Here is a 24371-nt window from a genome sequence, read left to right as displayed (position 1 = left end):
GCCGGGGGGCTTCACCCCAGCGGCCGTCGAGCGAGGGGAACATGAGGAAAGTCGAACCAGGCTCAGCAGGAGGCCTGCCGCATCGCTGAGGCTCGTCTGGCATCCTTTTAATTCACGACTTCATCGTAGAACTTAAAAAGGGGTTCAAAATTATTGTGTTATAAAAGAAAAATCAGCAAAGTTACTATAACTAATCAAAGGCTTCCGTAGTGCAACCTGGGAGAAGAACCAAGCTGGTTTATCTAGTTCGAAGGTTTAAAACAGATCTTTTTATTAAAAGTTTCCAATACTTTATGTATTTTACAAATGAATAGAAAGTCTCTTGATATATATCATATGAATCACAATACAAAAATATGTGTAAAATTCTGTAATTGACCAATCCAGCCCTATTTTAGGCCTGTCAATCACTGTTTCAGCACTGAACCAAACGTTATGCATTTAGGATACGGTTATTAGGAGATTATATCAGAACACAAGTCACGGCACACCGGCCATTGGGAAAAAAAAAACAAAACCAAACATTTTCTCTGGTTTACCTTTTGCATAAGTTTACAATAGTTCCTTTTTATAAAATGTACAATAGGTAAGTACAGGGTTAATACACATATTCACAATACGATTTCCTGAGTCTGAACTAAACCCATGCCTGTGCTAACGCACGCTGCCCGCCGCGGGTGGAGGCGTCCGGGATGCGAAGGGCTTTGGCATCGGTCCCCCCCGAGGGACTGGCGGTGCACTCTCTCGTCACGGTCAGGAGCTTTGTTCACACGCTGTGTAAGGCACTCGAGGGTACGCTGAAGGCTACAGATATTACTAGGGCAGAATACTTTAAATAATAGCCACAGTCCTCCGACAACTTGAACAAGAAGTACAGGCCTGAAACGCACAACGCTCGGCTGTTGGCAGAGGGAGCTGCAATGCCAGCAGGTGCCAGTTCAGACGCGCCGCGGCGCGGAGGCGGCAGCCGGCCCGTGCCCGCCCGGGCAGGGACCCTCTCGCACCCCTGCGCTGCTCCGAGGGAGCGCGTCTGCAGCCGCTGCGCTGGCCCTCGTGGCGAAGGGCAGCGGCCGAGCTCTATCAGCCACGCACCCCGTCATGCGCTTGGTTTATCCGCCCCCCATCGTGTCGCTATTTGAAGAAAATCTGGGGAATTTCTAAAAGATATTTTTTTCTATTTCTAAAAAATTCAGGTGAGGAACGGGAGGCGCTGGCAGCCCCTGCCTTGCGCTGCTTCCCCGAGGAGCGGGCGCTCACCAGCCTGGGAATGGCTGGGGTCCCTCCCCGGGTGGAAACCCCACCTTCCTCTGCTGTTTCACGCCTGCGCCAAGGGACGGAGGGGCTGCAGGACAGAGCCCCAGATTAGGGTGGTGCCCCCCCACGCCGCAGTCCTGTGGCTTTGAGACCGTGCTTTTAAAAGACGCGCAAGACCCAGAGGTGAGGAGACGGCAAACGGGATCTGACACAGCTCATCCGTGGGCGAAGGGTGGCACCGTCTCCAGAATGGCTCCGTGCCACGGTCAGGGACTCGTACAAACCGACGTACAAAATCCCAGCTGGATCAAACTCAAAGTTACTGAAAATTGAGCAAAAACCCTTATGCTGAAATCAAGGAGCACATTTACATAAATTTCCCATTTGTGCATTTGTAAGAAAGAAACAGTTTTGAAAACATTCTTTGAGCCATTTTTTTTCTTTCCTATGTACACATCTTTTTACATATAAATATTGACATATACATAAGCATAATCCCTTATTTACACGTGTACCTGTCCTGTACAGTTAGCTTTGTAATTAAAAAAACCCGCCATGATTAAGAAAGCCTAATTAATGGGAAAACGGAACCGAAATTCTAGACGCATGCACACACCGTGCAAAAGCATGGCCTGAGTGACTGAACAGCGGTGAAACGTATCCACGCCGCTTCCAAACGCGCTGGCCATCCCCGTGCCCAGGCCCCGGCAGCGCCTGGGACCCCCACGTTCGCCCCCAGCGGCTCCCGCATTCCCGTGCCCCGGGGCTGCGTCCTCGGGCCTTTCCCTTCAGGCGCTGGGAGAGATGCCAGCACAGGGCGTCCTGCAGGCGTCCGGCGAGAGTTCGGCAGTGCCTTGGACTGCAGGCGGTTGCCTCAACTATTGTTTGCAGTTCTTCCAAGTAAATAATACACTTTAAGACCTTAAATATTTAAGTAGAACTCAGAACGGACACGTTTTAAGCACGAAATGCAGAAGTGAAAATGTAGCTCATCAATGTAATCCCGATATTGGTATTTGCATCTGGTAGAATTGCAGTTTGTTAAATTACTTTTGTAATATAATCATATGCTGATACCAAAATCCGTAACCTTTGGCTTACAAGGTCATACTACTTCACTACAAATACACCACTTTTCCGAACAATTCATTTTCTTACGTTTTGGTGGTTTAGCTCCCTTTGCTGTTTACACTGCCTGGTTTAAAACAGACCATTGATGTACAAGTATCTGGAGAATTTTTAGAATTTCAGTATCGAGGGATTTTCTTCGTAGCTTTATAAACTCGACACAAGTTTTGGGAGCGGTGCAGGTACCTACAGAATAAAATAAATGCAAGGATTAACTACAGCTGGGAGTTTTAGTCCCGAGCACTACAACATTTCCCTTTCATGGGGTTGGCTGGACTGCGTTAAGTAGCTCTCAGCTGAGCCTACAGTTGGAGCAGGCTTATCCAACCGCTGGTTGTTCTCTGAAAAAATAAATCTATTAAACGTTAAATGTGCTATTTTCTACAGGCTGTGCCATATGTTATGTTACTCAATTCTCTTAAGCAATACTCCCCTACCAGGTTTCAGGTAACACTCAGAACATACTGATGACAATAGTAAATAATGAATTTAAAATTTGCCCCGTTTGTCTTCACGCAGCTTCTGGGGCCGCCTTGCCTGACGCCACCCGCCGCAGCGCCCACATCCCCCCTTCGGCGCATCCGCTGGTGCACGTGAATCCCGGGGCCGCGGGGAGCGCTGCGGATCGGGACCCCGCGAGAGAGCGAGCGCGTGAGCAGCGACCTGCAACATGCTGCGGCGCTGCCACTTCTGCGTTACAGTCGGTAACGAGCACCCAGGTGATTCGTCTGATAGTTGTCATTTACAAGGAGGGGTACGGATTCTCCTGCTCTCAGAAAGGAAAGGTGAGAGAGGCTGAGACAATCCAGCTAAACCTCGGAGCTGACAAGGAGCTGGCAGAGGCTGCCCAACGCGGTGGCAGAACGCGCCCTCCGAGCGGGAGCGATTCCCTCCCTCCCCTGCCAAACCCGGGGTTCAGTGGCCATCCTGCACGGATACACACCTCCCTGTGTCGCCAGGATGTGTCGCCAGGATAGCAACAGATGCTCAATCCTACCGCCAGGCACCGGGGCCGTCAGAGAGACATGCAGCAGCGTAAGCTACTGCAGAGACAGTTGATTCCTACTGATAGTTTTACATAGGGATAATGGACAGAGAAAGGAGTCGTGTCATGGAGAGCGCGAGTTAATAACCTGCAGAGCCGCGTTTGGCCTCCTCAGGTGAGGAGGGATGGCACGAAAGGAGGTCACGCCCTTAGGTGGGAAGGGTGGCTGCCTCCGCGCTGCCCCATCCCTTCGTCTGCTCCGCTCTTGGACCGCTCTTCCTCGGTGTCTATCTACACTTAGCTACGAGACCAACAGCAGACAGAGGGGCAATTTCTAGGGCAAACACATGGAAAGCGGGATAGTTCAGCCAACGACTAGAAAGGAAGAGAAACCCCCGTTCCCCGCCCTGTCTCCCCCGCACCCCCCACCAGTAGGATCACCGGATCCCCCTCCCCGGCACTAGCTCGGCCCAGCCACCCAGCCCGCAGCTCCCTGGCAGCCTTGCGACAGGGCTGCGCTGCTCCTGTGTGGAAAATAAAAACCCAAGAATTTCAATAAGCAGCTCCTAAAAGGGCACAGAACCTAGAGAAAGCAAGAGTAAATAACGTCGAATTTTAAAGCTGCCACTTTGATTTAGGCATGGCTGTGTCACTCTAAACAGCAGCCAGGTCGGCAGCGCCGGGCAGGGTAAGGACGTCACGACGAGTTTACGTGAAGGCAGACCACGGTGCTGTGCCCTCGCTCACGATCACGTCCGCTGCCATTTCAGATGTCACTTAAATGCTGTCTGGGGCCCTGTCTGGAGGGCTGATGCTTGCTTACTTCAAAAGGAACTCAGTTATCATTTTCACACCATGCAATCTTCTGCCAAAGAAGGGAGCTTTTTTTTTTTTCTCCAGAAAGCTGTAAAAATGGGACAAAAGAAGCATTTCAAAAATGGTAATGGATGGAGCTCTCACATTTGTGCACCTGAGCGTTCACTGCTTGTGAAAAACTGCAGCTTCCCTGAAATGGAGCCATTCAGAAATGCAATTCATCAAAGATTATGGATAAAATTTCATATGGAAAAGGAATTATTGCCTTAATTTGCCTGTTATTACTAGGCACAGCCTCTTACCAAGGCTGCAGTGGAAGGAGGTCTATATACACACAAATATACGTTTCTTTATCTATAAATGGCACTAAGGGGATTTGCTGTGGTTTGTTTGAAGACACCACCCTGAGCTGTAAATCCCATTTCGCAGGATCTTGCCCGTCGTACGCCAGGCTCGGAAGCGAGGAGGCCGCCGGTTGTGGACGAGGCCGTCCCCAGGGAGGCTCGGCAGATGGGCCGCCCGCCCTGGCAGCCCCGCTGCCCCGCGTTAGCAGCCCCAGCGGCCGTACGGCTGAGAGGGGCAGACAGCGTTAGCGCTGGGCCTGCGCCTCTCACAGTTGCTGGGGGAAATACGAGAGGTGCTCAGGGAAAAACAGAACGGCAACTAAAACGCACAGGCAGTAACTCAGCTCCCTAAGTTAATGCTTTACCTATCTTACACTGCTTCCGTTAACCAGAGTTAATGATCAGTTGAAACAGGGGTGCAAGTTGAAATTGGCTGAAAATGTGACATAATACTTGCTTGAGCACGCTAGCAATGTGCGGTGAATGTCGCTGGGAGGTCGTGCTTCGTGGTGTGCCCCGTCACAGCAGTAACCTCGGTGGCTGTCTTGCCGAAAAGGTCAGAGACACGGTGAATTTGGGGGCTAAGCCAGTCATTTCTAGCCTGGAGGCGTTCTGCTTAGGGCTGAGTTGCCAGGAGTTAGAAGGACGAACCTCAGTCGGTGGCTTCAGTCCCGAGCACCGTCGGCTGACGGCCTTTTGTGAGCCCGGGCTCGTAGCAGTGCTTGCCCCAGCCCGGTGCCACGCGGCGGCATTGCGGCCGCTCCTCCCGGCACCCTGGGCACTGCACCGGGCCAGGGATGCCGGGGGCGTTTCTAAAGCAGGTCACCCCTCTCCCCCCACGGAGAGCCCGAGGGCCTTTATCATCCGCAAACCTTGAACGCGACTGGAACCCAGCTGCCCTCTGCGAGAGGTGGGTGGGCCAAAGAATGAGGCTCCCGGGACCCTTATCACAGGCTGTGAGAGCCCTCGCACAAACCCTGCGGGCGCGGGGCTGGATCCCACCCTCCCCTGGGGACCCGCAGGCTTTGTCACTCGGACCTGTGAATGCAAAGTCTCTCCTGTCTTCCCACTTACCGTCCATGCTGGGAATAAAAAGGTGGAATTTCATTTACATATTAAGAAAAATGGGCCAGGCATGGCTTCCTCCTTATTATCCCCTTCCTCTCCCTCTAGATCCTCATACATGAGTAAATTTACAGCATATTCAACCCCTCCTCTTGTAAATGCAGATAACCCATTGGTATCTACTGCACGGGAGGGAGGAGGTCATAGAAAACAGGAAGAAATAATGAGCAGAATGAAATATGGAGGGGGTTTATTTAATCATTTCAAATGGAAAAAAAAAAAAAAAAGTAGCCATTTAGTTCAAACAGGTTCCACAGAATGGTGAAGGTTTTATGTCAGGGAAGGCGACGGGGCAGGTCCCTGGTGAGGAAGAGGGGACAACCTCTCTTTTTTCTTTTCCTTTTCCTTTTTTTTCCTTTTCTTTTTTTTTTTTTTTTTTTTTGTGAGAAAGAGGAAACTCTGCTAGTTGCAATGAAGTTTTTGTGATTTACAGTATCTAAAGATCAGGCTAATAATATTTATGGATCCTTCAGTACTTACACAAATTACAGCTGCAACAACAGCTTGGAACTAGCGTACCTTATTTTTTAAGATGTAATTTTTTGCTAATACCTGACTGTGTGAGCCAGATGAGTGGCTGAAGACCACTCATGCAATTTCCCTAGTTTAATTCTCTACTGAGCAAAGAAAAGAAGTCTGCAGAAATTCAGAGGCTTCTATTGGAGCATCATCCTGCCTGGAGCTTAAAAAAAAAACACAAAAGGGCTGTGGCAAAGCTAGTTTGACTGAAAATTTTGTCGCGCCTTTTGCCCACGCTGTTCAGCTGCGAGCGCAGCAGCTCCCGTGAGAAAGCAGCGCTCGCAGCCAACTTCCACGGTCTCCCTTTACGTGAAGGCTTGCTCTGATGCTGCCCGTTCCCGCGGCGTGAGTGCGAGCCCGATCCCCACCCGCCGCCGCCCTCCGCGCTCGCGCCGGCTGCCCGCGGCCCTGCCCTGCCTTCCCCGGCCGCTCGCGCGCCCGCCGGCTGCCCGGCCAGCAGCAAACACCAGGCAGCAGGGCTGACTGCATTTAAGGCCACGTCCAAGTGGCTTTTGTGGCGTGAGTGTTGGTTACCAGCTCTGCGAGCCTCACTCATCAGCAGTCTTCTACTGTCCACTTAATTTGTTCCCAAATTCTTAATTTTTACTTTGATTTTGGCATTTAAGAATTAAGAGCACTTGTTTGCACGACATCCCAGTGAATATATCTATGGTGCATTTTGTTCCTGACCATACCGATTCGGAAAATTCTGGGGTTTTCCCCCCTAAAATAGTAAAATATACCAACTGAAGGAAAATTACCCGACATCATCCATTTACGTTGATAAACCTTGTGAACATATGCTATGCAAAAGAACTATTCATGAGCATGAAAGCATTTCACTTCATAAATATTTATAGGACTGGAATCTGAAACGCTGCTCCTGGGGCCCCGGGTCCCCCTTTATTGAACGAGACAGTCACCCCCCGCCTGGACGCGGCCCTGTGCCCCTGCTCTGGGGGTGCCTGCTCACGCAGGGGGTGGGAGGGGATGAGCTCCAGAGGGCCCTTCCAGCCCCCACCAGTCTGGGATTCAGTGAACCTTTTCAGCATCTTCACGGGGCTGGGGCGAGCCTGGAGCCGGCGCTGCCGTCAGGGCGGGTTGGGGATTTCAGGCATCGCCTCCCTTAATGCGAGCTGCCCGCGCCAAGCCCTGACCTAGATCAGAGACGCCGCCCTCCGCCTCCCATCGCTGGGGCTCTGCTGAGATTGTGGCTAACACGGGCAACAACTAGGACGTCTGATTTTTAACCGTTTCTGTTCGTTTTTCGTCATGATTTTATGCTGCGAAGAGACCCACATGTAGGGCAAAGCTGGGCTCCTGGCACCAGCATCGCACTCATGAAGCGCAGAATGCCGGGGCTCTTGCAGCACAATTAGGCTTACCCATCTTTCTTTAATGGAGATAGGAGAAAATCTGACACAGATACGTGATAAACTGCTTCTGCTACGGGATAAAATAGTGTTGATCCTTTGATGCTTAAAAGCAGGGTTTTTAAAAGCTGTTTTCTCCCATTACAAATTATTTATTTGTGATAAAATCTTCTGGAAATAAACAGAATACTATTCATTTTACACACACATATGCGTATATAATATATATGTGCACAGAAGTTGTCTATCGCATTTTCTTTTCAAGTTGGATTTTGAAGCAGCGTGTAACGGAGAACGAGAAGATCTGTATTTAAAACTATTTGATGGCTCCTATACCATCCTAAAAGCAGCACGTGACGGCACAGCCCGGGTTCTTGCACTCCCACCAGAACAGGTTAAATTTTTCTGTGTCATCACGCATTGTTTTTAGAATAATGGCTGGTTCTGCACTGAAACCTGGCTTACATTAATTGCTGGTATCATCCCCTAATTATTTGGGGTATTTAATTTGGGTAAATGGTGCTTATGAGTGAATTTGTAATGCATTTACATACACTTTTCACGTAATTGGTAAATGATATTAGAATGCTCTTTAAAAAGACAAATCTATTAGAAGACAATCATTAAAGGTTTAGAAAATATAGTACAATAGCTTTAAAGTATATTTACGTATTCCCTCAGAGACATGGTGTGAATTTGGGGTGTCCTGTGCAGGGACAGGAGTTGAAGTCGACGATCCCGGCGGGTCCCTCCCGGCTCAGGACTTGCTATGATACTTGTTGTGTTATATATCAAATATGAGATAATATCACTATTTGTTACATACCCAGAAAACATAAATAGCATTAATTTGTTTTCCAACTAAAGAAAAGAATTTAAAATATTTGTCTTCTACATTTGCAATAATGTGGATTTTAAAACTTTATTAGCATTTAACCCTTATAGAAATCTCTATTTGTCATGGAGAAGCAGTAACTTTATGGCTGGAATCCCTTGGGTAGCACAGGCACCCATCTGCTGCCGCAGCTGGAAGGGCTGAAGAAGCCCACGAGAAATAAAGCCGTTAGCTGGGAGCATCATCGCGGGCAGCCGGGGATCAGGAATTTTGTATTTGGGGCACTCCCGTGAAAACTGCAGACAGAGAAGCCATTCAGCTCCACTCAGCCTAGCCAAATAGTAACGGATTTTTTGTATTTTCAAAAGTAATCTGCAGAAAACGGAGCCTTTTGACGGCAGCGGCGGCAGCGCCGAGCTGGGGGTGCCCGCCTCGGCAGCTGGGGCGGGCAGGTTGGCACCCGCCTCTGCCCGGGCCTGGGGCTGAGCTCAGCATCGTCCCTGCCCAGACCTGCTCTCAAGCAGGTATGGCACAGGCCCCTTCCGCCACGTTAGGGGGACACGTGCCCCGCTGCTAAATTCATGGCCAAGGCGTTCGTACTCCTTGAAAATCATAATTACACAACACAGCAGGGAATAAAAACATCCCCCTGGTTCACCTATTCTGTACTACATCGGCTCTGAAGGGCAATGGAAACAAGCCATTGAAGCAGCTCTGAAAGACAGAAAAATAATAAAAGCATGTCCATCTGTCAAGAACCTGGTTGCTCACAAGCATTATTTCTTATTCTAGATCACCAGGTCACAGATAGGAGATCAGCTGCAGCATTAATACACGCCATTGCGGAAGGGGGGGTTTCAAAGTGGTGGGGAACCTAGCCAAGGCGTAAATGCGGAGCTAATGCAGCAGACGCAGGCTGGCACCCCGGCTGGAACCCGGGCTGCTCCTGGGGGAAAGGCAGCCCAAGGGCGAGCGTTCAGGGCAAGATGTCAGCCCCGATCCCAGCCCTGACGAGGACCCCTGGGTCCTCCGGGTTGAAGGCAGCTGCTTAATCTTACTGAAGCATAGCTCTCTTCCCTAGATGACCTTTTCACGGCAGTTTTTAGGAAACACAGCTACAATTAACACTCTCAGAAACCTGTTAGGTTATAAATTTACAGCCTTTAGGATTCCACAGTCGCTCTCTCGGTGCAATTAGCGTAGGTTGAAAAGGTTGCTTTGATTTGGTGATGTGTGAATATTTTACACTCCTCTTACCTTCGTGACCGTCACAGCACTGCTAACACATGCTGGTATCTCCTTGACAGCCGTTCTGACACTCATTTCATCAATTTGCTGTCTCCCTGGGGCACGTTCTTGTTTATAACAAGAAGGAAACTGGCCATTGGGGCAATCTGTCTTTAGAAAAGCCATTGACAGAACAAAATTCCCTGCGTCTGCCTCTACAGATCTGCGTAAGGCTGTTACAGGTCTTCCTTTTCTGGACATGTTCTCCCTTCCTGGGGGAGGTTTATGTGGTGTTTCTAACGACCCAGAAGCGCAGACACGGCCACTCCGCGTATCAGCCCCACTGCGTACGTGTGCTGAAGGCCATCTGCACGCGTGCAGCGAAGTGGTGGGCTGGGGGCGTGCGGGGCCGGAGGCAGGCGGGTGGGCGGGCTGGGGCTGGCCGCGCAAGCTGGACGCGGCACACGTATGGGGGAAGCCCCCCCATTTGTGCCACTGTGGAGCAGAGGAGAGGTGCAAGGAGACATCCTGCTCTCTTTGATTTTAGTGGAGCACAGTAACACCCAAACCCTGTAAGCAGCAGAGTGTCATGGAGGAAACAGCACCATCCCACGTACACGCAGCCACGCTTACATTAACCCCTCTGGCACAGTCTGGAGCCGTCCCGCGTCCGATCCACCCCCGGCCAGGCTGTCCTCTCTCTGCCGCCATCCGGCACCCCCGAACCCCAGGTGTGCATGCAGCGGGATCAGCCGGGCAGGCAGACACACAACATTTCTGTGTCTTTAGAAAACTGGAAAACTAGAAGCTTAAGGCTCGATAACAGAGCATCCTAATAGCTAATAATGCTAAACAGTAAGTCAAATATTCATTACTCTCACCTAATTATCTAACCAAAAATCCTCAGAATTGTAACTCTTCCCAATACATCTCAAACCAAAATCTTCATGAAACATTTTTATGCTTCTATATATGCATATAATAATAGCCTTGGAAGGGATACATGAAGTCCATGATACTATCAAACAGTTTTACCACTTTTTCAGGCCTATTATGTGAAATCTTTGTGAATAAAGAGCATGAATTCACAAAAAGTTGTGCCTAACAGTACTGTGAACTAGTTGTAAAAAATTAAGTTTAATCCAGCTAATTTGCATTTGTGCTTAAAATTTGATTCTCCAGATAATATTTAAGTGTTTTGTTGTGCATCCTGGCCCTTTATCAGAAGCGAAAGGATGAGGATCCTGACAGGACCCAGGAGAAGGTTCCTGCTAATTTATGCTAGAGTAGGGCATGATGCCCTTTAAAAAGGGTAGAAAGGAGGCACCGGGGAACAACCGACCTGCCAGCCTCGCCTCTGTGCCTGGGAAGATCATGGAACAGATCCTCCTAGAAGCCGTGCTAAGGCACAGGGAGGACAGGGAGGTGATTCAAGCCAGCCAGCATGGCTTCACCAAGGGCAAGTCCTGCCTGACCAACCGAGTGGCCTTCTGTGATGGAGTGACTGCATCAATGGGTAAGGGGAGAGCTATGGCTGTCATGTAGCTGGACTTCTGTAAGGCCTTTGACACTGCCCCCACAGCATCCTTCTCTCTAAATTGGAGAGATATGGATTTGATGGGTAGACTGTTCGGTGGATGAGGAATTGGTTGGATGGTCGCATCCCAGGGGTAGTGGTCAATGGCTCAATGTCCAGATGGAGATGAGGGACAAGTGGCATCCCTCAGGGGTCCGTTCTGGGACCAGAGCTCTTTTATATCTTCATCAATGACATAGGCAGTGGGATCGAGTGCCCCCTCAGCAGGTTTGCCGATGACACCAGGCCGAGCGGTGCAGCTGACATGCCTGAGGGGTGGGATGTCATCCAGAGGGACCTGGACAAGCTTGAGGATCTTGAACCTCATGAGGTTCAAGAAGGCCAAGTGCAAGGTCCTGCGCCTGGGTCGGGGCCACCCCCGGTATCCACACACGCTGGGGGATGGAGGGATGGGGAGCAGCCCTGCGGAGAAGGGCTTGGGGGTGCTGGGGGATGAAAAGCTGGACATGAGCCAACAATGTGCACTCACAGCCCAGAAGACAACCGTGCCCTGGGCGGCATCCCCAGCAGCGCGGGCAGCAGGGCGAGGGAGGGGGTCCTGCCCCTCTGCCCCGCTCTGTGAGACCCCCCTGCAGCGCCGCCTCCAGCTCGGGGCTCCTCAGCACGGGACAGACACGGGGCTGTTGGAGCGGGGCCAGAGGAGGACCATGAAGATGATCCGAGGGCTGGAGCCCCTCTGCTGCGAAGAAAGGCTGAGAGAGTTGGGGTTGTTCAGCCTGAAGAAGAGAAGGCTGCGGGGAGACCTTATTGCGGCCTGTCAGTACCTGAAGGGGGCTATGAGAAAGCTGAAAGCTGGAGAGGGACTTTTTTGCAAGGGCATGTAGTGATAGGACAAGGGGTGATGGCTTTAAACTGAAAGAGGGCAGGTTTAGGTTAGATATAAGGAAAAAATGCTTTACAAGGAGGGTGGTGGAACCCTGGCTAAGGTTGCCCCGAGAGGTGGTCAGTGCCCCATCCCTGGGAACATTCAAGGCCAGGCTGGATGGGGCTCTGAGCAACCTGCTCTGGTTGGGGATGTCCCTGCTCACTGCAGGGGCTGGATGAGATGACCTCTAAAGGTCCCTTCCAACCCAAACTATGATTCTATGCTCAAAAATATTGTTTTTTCTTCCTGTGCTGTTACGTAGCAATATGACAACTTCACCAAAGGTTTTGACTCCTGCAAGCCTTGCAAACTAGTGCTATGCATATACAAATGTAGCTATGTATAGATGTAGGGGAGTGTATACACAAACATACTAATTTACAAATATAATGCATTTTTAAAAGAAGTTCACTTTATAATAGGTTTTCCAGCTAATTAATTCTTCAGACTAATCTGAATTCAGTACATTATAAAAATCTGCATCCTTGTTATTTACAAGAACTCAGCAATAATAAAATTAAGGGGAAGAACACTTCAGACTTAATGACAACTGCATCTGCTCTGCCTGGGAGTACTTTGGAAAAAGAATTATTATTTTTAAAAACAGCTCCACGGACCAGGCTTTTACAATGCAAATCTCAGTTCTGTACTGAATTATGCTGAATGTGTAGTTCGATTATAATTACTGATTTGTTGTTTTTCCCTAACAAAAACCCTGCACTGCTGGTAGTGAAACGTTCACATTGCTGATGGGAAACAACTAGTCTCTGCGGAGCATGTCTAGACCGTGAGGCACGCCAGGAAACGGTCAGTTTACGTAGAAATGTCTCTGTGGGGATTTGTTCCAAACTCCGGGCTCCGTCGGGAGCATGTCTGCAATTTTCTATTTGAGAGAAGGATTTGGGATGGAAGCTCCTGAGGTTCTGGGGAGGACAGGCACGATGCAGAATTGCTGCTGCTGTGCACAAATTACAGGATGTTTACCCTCCAACAAAGCTCTTCACTACTTCTCACAGATACAAGAGCACCCGTATGAATTACACTGTATATCAGATACCCCTACCACAGAATAGGGATGTGGGCTGCTTGATCGTAGAGAGGACAACGTAAAGAATTGTCCCAGGTACTGCTCTTTCTTAGCCTCGCCAGGAAACACAAAGAAAAGTTACTGCCATAATAGAACAGATGTTCTGCATAGAAGGAAAACCTCAGCAGGTCTGCTTCAAATTGTTTTCCTGTGGGAGTTAGCAAAGCAGTAAATAGCCTCTTTATAAACTCTCCATGGTCAAAGAGCTTTCCCTGATTCACCTCAAATCTGCACCGTGCTGAAGCTATCCATCGCTTCAGCACCAGCGATGTCGTTGCTCCTGCCCGAGGCCCTCCATCTCATCTCATCTGCAAATTCAGACTGACATTGTCGTTTCTATGCATTTCAGTTTGCAACAACCCTGAAACATTAAAGCAGAAATACTGTGCAATGAGACACCCTAAGCTCTTATATAAATTGACAATTATTAATCTGCCGGAAATCACTTCATGATTACTGAGCCAAATTCTGCTTTTTACTGAGATCAAGAAAGTTACACAAGATTTACAGTGCAGTAAAAATGAGCAGCCGTTCAGTCATTTCCTCTGCACCTTCCCGTGAATGCCAGTTGCTCGACTGGGGTCATCTTGGTGGCTTGAATTTCCCTACACAGTTCACTTTAATCAAAAACGTTTTGGGTCATCCTGCACAGCAAAGACTTGCCAATTAGACTTCTAATAATGTAGCTCATTAGCCTCTCCTCCGTACCCCTGTGAAGAAAGCCATTTACAGCCCCTTTCAAAATGCATGAAAAAATATATATATAAGAAGGCAGCTGATAGAATTTACAGGAAAATTTAAGCTCCAGTAGCTCGTCATCTCCCCTGTGGATTGTTTCTGGAAAATGTGCTGCTGACCTTAAAAAAACCCAATGCCTCCTGACAATTAAAGCACACCAATAGAAAGCAATTTGGTTCTGGGATCAATGCATAAATTTAAAGAAAAGTAATTATCTGCGAACCAAACGGGCTCACATGGACAGATCCAGCACTGTTGCAGAAGAAGGTGACCCCAGCGGGAGCTCTGCCGGTGCTCGCTGGGAGAAATGCCACCCGCCCCTCTGCTGCGCACGCTCGCACGCACTACCCACAGCTAAATAAAAAGACCAGATTCTGAAGATTTGAAGTTGGTATTTCTAATTGCTGCCTACCGTCGGAAACACATTGTATATTCTTTCTTAAAAACGTTAAGAGCACTTCTAGAAAGAATTTAGACTGATGTAAGAACCACAAGGGCGAGAGGATCTGTAAATACATGGGTTACTGTCCACGATGAGCGTAAAGCTGGCCCGCTGCTGGCCGACATCGCTGACAGTCTGGGGGGAGGCCTCTCCCCATGCTCCTGGAGCACTTGTGTTCCACAGGTGCCAGTTAAACATCGCAACCCTCTTTTCAGCTGAGGTCTTCTCTCCATCCTCCTGTCACTGAAAAAATGTAAATAATCTTCCTTTAATACTAATATTTCCAATGTTTTAATTAAGATTAAAATAATTAAGATTGTAATTACAGTACTATCTTCTGTTACCAACAGGAAACCTTACAGTCACGAATCAAACTGGATCACCCCCCTGATGTGATCCTTCTGCACATGGGAATATCCCTTTGTAAGGGGGAGCACAAGACCTATTTTTGTCATTCCAGTTTTATCTGTGCCAGTCTTCAGTCCAGGTTAACGTGACGTAATGCCTCAAATGTATTTGTCAGAAGGAATTCATTTACGAAAGATATTGTGCAGTAGTGATGGCCAACTACCCCTTTTCCTCAGACGCACACGTTTATGGACTCCTCCAAGGACGGGTCTCGCAGCTCTCCATCTTACATACCCGTACGCACACACAAAGCATACGATACGAGGTATAACTTTTTCGCTACAGAGGGACTAATTGCATCAATTCACTGGAAACCACAACCTACTCACAGAGCCTACTCTGTGTTGAGGACAATTTTTCTTACTCAATCAGATATTGCCACATGAGCAGTGGCGATTATAGCCCACACGGTACAAACCCCCATAATTTCTGCTACAAAGCTCTGCCCACCCCGACCACAGAGGACTTCGGTCTGTGACCACCCTCCTCTTGGCAGAGCTGGCTGCGGGCAACAGCGTCGTGCTGGAGCTCTTCCTTCGTGTTTATTTAAGTCCCAGTCAGGGCCTGGAGGTGAACCTGACTTTGCGTCTGTTTGTCTGTCCATCCTCTGGAAGGAAAGGCAATGTGGGAGGGGTAAGGAAGGACTGAAAGGTCCTCTTCGCCAGACTGGGGAAGTGGGACACATCCCCATTGACCTCCCATGCTGTTCGGGTCCTTGGGGTCCCACCTCCTGCCGCACCGGTGGCCCCCGAAGCCTTTGGGGCCACAGGGGTTCCCCCAAGAGACTGGGGGAACGGCACAGTCAGTGGCCACCTCCTGCGGGGTGGTGGATGGGGCCGCAGACCGGAGGGGCATGCACACCTTGTGAGGGCGAGGCAGGGAGTACAGGACACTTGTAGGCAGAAAAAAAAATAGGGAACAGGGAAAATCATCTTCCAAACCCAAGAGCATCATGGCCTGAGCAACTCCAACCCGAGGGACAGGTTTCCATCTGATAATATGCAGGGTCTTAGGGGTTTTCCCCTGCAACCAAAAATCCTTTGGGCCAGATATATGAAATATGGGTCTAATGCTGGGGTGTAACTCCCAGCATTCATTTAGGATTTGACCGAATATACGCTTAGACACGTGCCGCTAAATTCCTGAAGTACATGCTTTCAAGTACAAGCTTGTGCATCAAGTATGGATTTCCCTTACGAAAGTCTGGGCTTCAGCATGTTTCAGATGTTATTTCTTTTGAATAAACAAATATCAACTAGAGTTATAATAAATGTTGTTTTTTTTAAAATTAAACTAAGGTAATTGGGAAAAAAAAAATCTTGGGATGCTCAAGCCCTTCTATCAGGAAGAATTTCTCTTAGCTTAACTGACAACTTATTTATCTGGAAAGACGCGAGGGCTACCTATCCCCGGGAGCCTCCGATCTCCCGTATGACTTAAACATATACTGAAAAATAACCGAGATAGGTAACAGCCTAAAGCAACTTCCTAAAACTGCTCAAAACAACAGAACAGCCCATAAAGCAGCAGTTCCTTTCCCTACAGTACAACCTATTCCCAGCTTCCTTTTGCCTGCAGCACCCTCCGGTGGCTGATCCAGCCGATGGGTTTCTCTACAACTGGGACCCCCCCCGGGATCCCCCCGCTCTGCCCAGCCCTGCTGCCCCACACCCGGTCCGGCTGGGTACGGGTGAGCCGCGCTCCGGCCGCCGTTAAGTTCAACCCAACAGGAGCGCTTAGTCTTGCAGTGAAATTTAAATTTGGTGCATAATTAACGCATAAACGTGGTGCATAAATCATACTTGTATAAAATACTTGAAACTGCAACTTCCTCTGTGCCTGCACATAGATATGTATGTATACAAACACAGATTCATATCAAAATGTTATTAGAAGTATGCTGAGAAGTTAAGCAGTCATAAACTAAGAAAAGCCAGAAAAAACCCACTCGTCGGACCTTGACTGGCCTCCTGTGCCGGTGCCGTCTCTGACGCCGCTGTCCTGCGTTGCCCCCAGCACCCTGTGCTACTCGCAGCCCGTGGTCCCTACTCAATACTCCTCCCTTCCTTTCTCATCTCGCCGGAGCACGTCCCAGCACGTCCCGGGCTGCACCGAGCCCCCCGCTGGGAAGGGCTGGGCGCAGCCCCCGCAGCCCCCGCCGCACCAGCTCCCACCCACCGCTTCAGCCCTTCGCCATAGGTGGGAGGTGGTGCCACGGTGCGATGCCCGCTGCGCGCGAGCGCTGCTGAAACACGGACACGCAGGTGTGCTAAGGGTGTAAGAACGGTATGATCCTGAAAGCATGCATGCATTGAGTTATATCGACTCGGAGTCTATAGGCTTGCCAGCCCCATGTGCGTGCGCTTAATTTTTGCTTTGGCAAGTATCTGAAATGCCTCCACGTAGCAAGGTGGAGCAGTCTGAGACCCGGAGGTTAACCACCCTCCTGCCAACGCTCCTGGAAAGCCTCACGCCACGCTTCGCGTGAAAGTCAGACTTGGGTAAGTCTTTCTTCTACAAAACAAAGTTTGCCATCTTTGTAAATCTGCTCTTGGTTTTAAAAAGCCCTCCCATTGTCATATACTTATCTCAACCATTTCCTGATTTAAATTATTTCCCTCCTTTGACTCCATTAAGGTTCTTTTTTGGGTTACTAAACACATAGACCTCATTGATCTTACTGCCTGGGAAACACCAGCCCCTTGGAGACTGGCGTGACGCTGACGGACACGCAGGATTTGGGCCCCTCTCTAAAAGCTGGCAGGGCTGAGATGTACAACTGCAGGTTTTGAAGAAGAGCAGGCGTTGTTGAACCTAACCCTGGGCACAGGTTACCTCGGTGAGCGCCATGCAAGACAAATGATTCCTAACGTTCCCCGTGTGCATCCCTCTGTATGTAGACAGCCTAGGTCTGACTGACTGATTTTAAAAGCAGCAATCCTATCTAGAGCAGCAAATCAATTGCCTGCAGTCAAACACCTTAAGATGTTAAAACTCAGATTTGATCAACATTCTGCTTAGAAAAACTGTTTGGGAAAAAAGAAAACTGATGGGATGAAGTACAGAGAGACAATTCCTCCTTTACAGCAGACAAGTTCCTGTGAGAAGCACTTCTAGTGCAACAAGTACAACGTCAGCAAGTACTGGGACGGCCCCAACCAAGCCGAGAAAAGGAACGGCCTCCAAGCACTACAGAGGCTCCGATTTGCCTGTTGGTTTGCCGGTTGACTGAGTTAGCCAGAGCATTATCCACAGGAGTGACTGGAAAACAACAGTTCTATTCCAGGTCATTATTTTTTGGAGATTTGAGGACTTTCCCCTCATTTGGGGAGAGAGATGGGGGGGACCCGCGAGCAGTAGTTTTTCTGGGCAGGACAAACTCCCCAGGCTGTGGTAGCAGCAATTTCCTGTCAACCGTCTAGCTGGGTTCTGGTGCCCCGTTTAACATCCCTGTACTCTTAAATATTCTTGAAAAAAGACAGCCTCAGGCAGTGCTAGGGTAACTGCTGCTGTCCCCGTCATGTCTACCAGCCAAGTAACTCATTACCAGCGTAAATTAGAAAAAAAGTAAGTGAAATTGTGAATTAAAATACTTTTCTGAATACTATTTGTCTTTTCAATCCAAAATGAAATTTTCATCTATTGCATTTAATATGTACATTTTTAAAGTAGCACGACTGCTTGCTGTTCATACAAATGTGACAGTGCATTTCATTACCTACCTAGTACTTTTTTGTTAAGAGTGACCACTGATTTAAAGAAATAAAGTTAGGATTTGTGATTATATCATACAGAAATTTGATACCTAATTTAGTAAAGTAAAAGAAAGAGGGAGAGGGAGAGAAGAGAGAGAGAGGGAGAGAGAGAGAGAGAGAGAGAGAAAGAGATAGAGAGATAGCTAGAGAGATAGAGACAGAGGTAGAGATAGGTAGAGATAGAGATAGAGATATCGATAGAGAGATAGAGATAGAGATATATAGAGATAGAGAGATAGAGATTGCTAGATAGAGATTGCTAGATATAGATATAGATATAGATATAGATATAGATATAGATATAGATATAGATATAGATATAGATATAGATATAGATATAGATATAGATATAGATATAGATAGGTAGGTAGGTAGGTGGGTAGATAGATAGAGATATAGATAGATATAGATATAGATAGGTAGGTAGGTAGATACATAGATAGAGAGAGAGAGAGATATGGAGAGAGAGAGAGAGAGAGATGGAGATAGATAGATAGATAGATAGATAGATAGATAGATAGATAGATAGATAGAGATATGGATATAGATAGATAGATAGATAGACAGACCGATAGATAGATAATGTTTACATTTGGTAATTACAAAAGTTCCTCTGCATTACCATCACAAACAATTCAACCTGAGCAAGAGGGACTAACATGTAAAGGAAGTTACACAGTATATATAATGATATAATAAATTGGTTTCCAGTTAACCAGCCTTACCTGTCAGGAGCTCTGGGTTTGCTTCCTGCCCCATGCTTCCAAGGGACGGGCAGGTCCCACCCGTGTCCTGCGCCTCGGGGACCTTCGTGACGCTGCAGCTGTGGGGAGCTGCGGACGGGAGCTTGTTCTGGCCCTTCCTCCACAGCCCAGGCTTGTGCACTCAGCTGCAGCTCCCACTTGGCGACTCACACTGGTGGGATTTCTTCTGCATTTCCCCTCCTTCACCTGTTTTTATAGAGGATGCATTTTCCCTTCCTGGCTCCTGTGCCGGCCTCCTGGGCTCGGGCTCCCTTGCCTCAAGGTGATAAAATCTTCTGTTGCCTTTTGCCGCCTCCCCCAGCCCAGAGTGCAGATCAGGGACAACATGTTTGCCATTCACTCTTCCAGGTTGAACGTTTTGTTGGGACAACGTTAAGTCTTTTGTTATCATTTAGGGACAGCAAATGATAAATTTTTGTGCCACTTTTCTCATCGTGCTGTTGGCCATGGTCTACCGAAAACTCCCCCCAAAATTACAACTTGATTTCTCGAAGGGTTCAAACATAGCTTCACGTTTTTCCCTAAAACTGGGCTTGCAGGGTATTCAACCAACCACTGGACACACGCTGTGTTATGAAGAAATACCTTGGAACAAAACACTTCATTTTCATTCACATTTATCTTTTCAAGAGTTACTCCTCTGGATCTCTTCCTAAAATCTTCTTTCAGACAGATTTTTAAATGACTATGAATAACAAATATAAATGCGTGACATATAAAACCGGACACGGTCACTTCTACAGAGAAGCAATTTACTACCTGCTTAGCAGGGAATGAAAATGCATTCAGTTTATCTGAATTAGAATACTGCTCCTTACATAAAGCTGAGAGCTATTTCAAGCAGTAGAGCCAGGACTTCCACTGAAAGTCAGTTCAAGCAGCAGAGCCAGGACTCCGGGAAGGAGCCTGTGGCTGTAGGAGAGGGAGGGGGTTTTTGGCTTTCTTCTTTGTTGACTTAGTTCTAGCTTTTCAAAATGTTCAGTCTGAGGTTTCAGTGGTCCAGGTGCCGCCTGTGCAGAAATTTCCACATACCCTAGTTCAGCTTCAGTCTGAAAGGGTCAGAAAGATTGCACCTTCCATTGCCAGTAGCAAAATATGAGAGATATCTGGGGTTTTCGAAATGGCAATGTCTCTATTTCTGTCTTGGTATTCAGTGCTGTCTTCCTGTTAATAACAGTAGAAGCGATTCGAGCTTCCTCAGTAGGCTGAAACAAGAAAAAGATATAAAAACATGGATCAAACAAAAAGTATATCTGGACAAAAATAACAAGCATGACATTTCTGTAAGGTTTATATATGTAACTATCTGTTCGAACTGTACAACTGACGAAGAAGGATTTGTGTTGTGCTCCATTGACTTTGATGACTAATAGGGAACGCTGCCCTCAGTGCCACCCATGACGCAGTGATTCCTGCCATCTCTGGAAGCACAGATTGGCATTTTGTCTCCTATTTACATGGGGGAAAACGGTGGAGTTGGGCAATATCGAGGGCCCTACGGCACGATGCTGGGAGAAACACATGTTTATAAATGACATGTAACCCGCAAACCATTCTGGTTTTTTAGCCTGAAGACAGGACAAGCTAATGCAAGGGGTTTAATCCAGCTGTGAGCACATCGGACGGCCCAGCTGAGCAGGGAGGAAGAGCAGTGGCGTTAGAGATTTCCATTTTCGGGTTACCTGGGGCGCCCAGGAGACCCCCCTTCCCACCCCAATACTGCTGAAGCTGGAGCAGCAAGGGCAAGGCTCTGGTGCTTTACAAGAAGAAGAGGGGAGACCAGAGGTGATCCAAGGGCTTACCTTTTGTGTGTGGCCTGAAGGACTATGACCAAAGAATGAAAGCTAAAGAGAAAAATAAAAACAAAAATAAAAACTGAAAAGGGGAGGGAGGAGAGGAAAAAATGGAAGAGAAGAAAGAGAATAAGAGTTTACAGTGTGTTTAGCTGAGAAATAAGCTGTGGTTACAGACAGAGTGCAACAAAACTCTCAGTTGAAAAGAAATATAAGGTGTGAAGTAAGCTCTGAGGGCTCAGGGCTCAGCTCAGCCAGAGCCCGGCAACTCTCGGGCTGATGAGCGTCATCTCTGCCCCAGCGGAGCCCAGCCCACTGACAGCCAAGGGCTCAGGAAAAACGGGGAGGAAAAAAATTAGCTGAATTCTTCTGATACCTCAAAAAAACCCCAAACCCATGCTAAGGTTTGAGTTTATTTTCAGATGAAAGTCCAGCTCAGTCCCTGTTGTAGCTGAACAAGTTCTCCCAGGGCAACTTCACTAGAAGTAGGTGGTTTCAGATGAAGGGTAATTTTGGGGTAAAATGCAACAGTTATGGCTTGACTGGAGATAGCTCGATGACAGTGACTGCTGCGGCTGCAGGTACGGAGAGGAGGGGGAGCCTCCTTGTTCCCTCTGGGAAGGCGGGTCAGAGCAGCTGCACATGCAAATGCTGGAGATGGGAGGGAGAAAAGATCCCTGGCTCCTGCCCCGGAGCACCTGCGAGACCTCAGCCTTCTGCCATCAAGCAGCTCTCCATCACTCCCTTCCCAGGGCAGATGGACCCCTCCATCCTTGCCAAGTCCTGTGCTTCAGACTTCACTGAGGGATTAACAGAAGGAAGGAGTCACTTTAAGCTGGTAGCCTTTCCTTCTCAGAGGGACTAATGCAAATGCAAAATGGTTTCCTGGAGCGCTCCCACATCAGCTCACTGCACTAACGAACACAAACTTTTTATAAGGTTGCTTTCTTAGCCAAGGTGAAATGAATACACGGTCATGTGCACATACAATAACTGTTTCATCTGCATTACCTTACCTTTTCCTCTAACTCTTTTATTTGTCTTTTTTGGCCTTCAATTCTTTCTTCTAGCTCTTTAATTCTCTGTCAGATTTCAAATAAAAAAATATTTATTAACCAACCAAATACAGATGTACCCAGAAGATGCATTATTTCTGGAGTTATAAATTGTATGTGCTGTGCTTCTAAAAAAAATAAATTGGGGTTTAAGCTGTAGATGAGTCCTCCGTGAACATCACTACGCGTGCCAAATTCACGAAAATGAAAATGCCCAGTTTGCAGGGATTATCCAAGGCAAATCGAAATCTGGCCCCAGGACCAGCCACTTCTGGTACAGCTCTATGAGGAGAGGCCGGTGCTCACAAGTTCATTACGTTTCTGTCTGAGGGACCGCCCCACCCGAAAGCTCAGCATGCCCGTGCACCGGCACCTACCTGCTGCGCGTGTTGAATGAGCTCCATCCTTTCTCGCAGGATTTGGGCGTCCCTCTCCCGGAGCTCGCTCATCACCTGCCGCTTCCATTGCTCTACGGCGCTCTTGAGTTTCTCTTTCTCCTCTTCTGAAAGAAGTTCGGAAATTTTGGCTCCAGCTTCTTGCTGCAGGGCATCATAGAGCATGGCTTCTAATTCCAGAATTTGCTAATCAAAAACAATATAAGGCTGTCAGCTTGACCTTGTCTCTGGTCGGATGAGGATTTTGTGAGGAACTGAAAATCCTACCCCGGTAAGGCAATGGGAGTAGGAGGGGGGCTGTGCTGAGCCTCCCACACAGGACAGTGCAGAAAGCTCAGGCCAGGGGGAAAATACTTCAGGCTGCTTTTAGCCCGTGGGGCTCTGAGCAGCACTGCTGGAACCGGGACGGCCCCTGGGCCCAGCCTAGTCTGCTGCTCAAAAAATAGATGGGTGTCAGCTTCTCCTTTCTGGAGATGGGGAGATGGCTGTGGGGAGCAGAGGCAAAAGGAAAAAAGGAAGAAAAGGAAAGGGAAGAGGGACGAGGGACGAGGGATGAAGGATGAGGGACAAGGGAAGAGGGAGGAGGGAAGAAGGAAAGAGGTTCAAAAAAACCTAATTTTGTGAGTTACAGGTATTTTTAAAATGTAATGTTCATTCTCTCAATTCACCTTTCCCAGCTATTCTGTTCGCAGCAGCAGAGGATACGGCAGCACCGGTTCATACTCCTGCCAGAAAGGAATGACTCCCTGTGTGTGCTTGTGGCATTTTGTCCCAACTAGCTTAAAATGAAGGTGAAGGTGTTTCCAGCACTTCCTCTGGCAGAGCTGTCAGCTCCAAGAGGCTTTATGCTCAAGAAAGATATATCTGGTAGCTGGGCTCTGTTCCTGCAGTCTCGGGCTGCAGAGCCTTTCCGTCACTGCATCAGAAAACGTCTCTTGCACAAAGATGGATGAACCCTCCAGATTTACTGAGATACAGGTGTGCAGGAAAAACACTGGTGACCCTTCTGCAGGGCCGCGGAGCCTGGTACCCTCCGAGGGCAGGTGACCTTGCCAGACAATGTCTTCTGCTTCAACGTCCAAGATGAATGCTATTTCTTCATGCAAGCCAAAAACAAGACAAAATCTTTTCCAGCAAGTTTGATACAGAGCAAGAGACAAAGCAGGCAAGGATAGGATGCACCTTTGCGCAGCCTCTCCGAGGCTGGTGGTGTCTTGCAGCGCTCTCTGGCCTCTGGAGAACGTGACTGCAATAGTGGCGTTTGAACCTTGCGGAGCTCTCCGCGGCTTCAGAACGGGACAGCCACAACAGCGCGGCTTGAACCTCGACACGGGCCGTTTGCAAATGCCATAGACGTCTGTTGTGATAATTCAGCTCAATTCAAAATCAACAAGTTTTTCCCCCTGAGGCTGCTGGTGGTGTTTCCTTACTACGTCTTAGCAGAGTCAGGGCAGAAGAATACAAGCCTTTACAAGAATAATAGCGTCGTGGCAGGGGTTACGGGTACTGATGGTAACTGAAAGACAACAACCATGATATCTCTGTGGGGAAGATCAGATCAGATCTCTGAAGAATCTGCTTTCACTTTTAAAAATAATGCCAACATCCTTGCTAACCATAACTGTCTCAACAACACGCTGTTATCTGAAAGATGGATTTCTCTTGGGCCCCAAACCTCATTATACAACCGTTATCCCTCTCTGATTACATTGACTTGTGAAGAAAGAGGAGCGTGGGGAAATTCATGGTCTCGAGACCAGCAGCAGTGCCAGGAGTCTCTGTGGGAGGCAAGTCCTTCTCGGAGCAAAACCTCCCGCCAGCAACCTAAGGGAGTGAAAACCGTGCAGAAGCTTAGCAGTTACAGCT

General features: G+C 48.2%; 1 protein-coding gene across 1 annotated transcript in view; it reads right to left on the bottom strand.

Annotated features, from left to right (window-relative positions):
* Nucleotides 1-250: 250 nt before the first annotated feature.
* The window catches only part of JAKMIP3 (Janus kinase and microtubule interacting protein 3), a 106945-nt gene continuing 82824 nt past the window's right edge, over nt 251-24371 (bottom strand). The window contains exons 24-28 of the mRNA XM_075107861.1: nt 22488-22691; nt 22072-22137; nt 21065-21106; nt 19224-20467; nt 251-2568 (exon numbers count right to left, since the gene is read on the bottom strand). Of these exons, the coding sequence (XP_074963962.1) occupies nt 20321-20467; nt 21065-21106; nt 22072-22137; nt 22488-22691 (459 nt within the window). The 3' untranslated portion in view covers nt 251-2568; nt 19224-20320. The remainder of the gene's footprint in view (nt 2569-19223; nt 20468-21064; nt 21107-22071; nt 22138-22487; nt 22692-24371) is intronic.

This window comes from Phalacrocorax aristotelis, chromosome 12, assembly GCF_949628215.1.
Source record: "Phalacrocorax aristotelis chromosome 12, bGulAri2.1, whole genome shotgun sequence".
NCBI lineage: Eukaryota > Metazoa > Chordata > Aves > Suliformes > Phalacrocoracidae > Phalacrocorax > Phalacrocorax aristotelis.
Note: the sequence above shows the minus strand (reverse complement) of the source record. Positions and strands in the feature narration are given on the sequence as shown.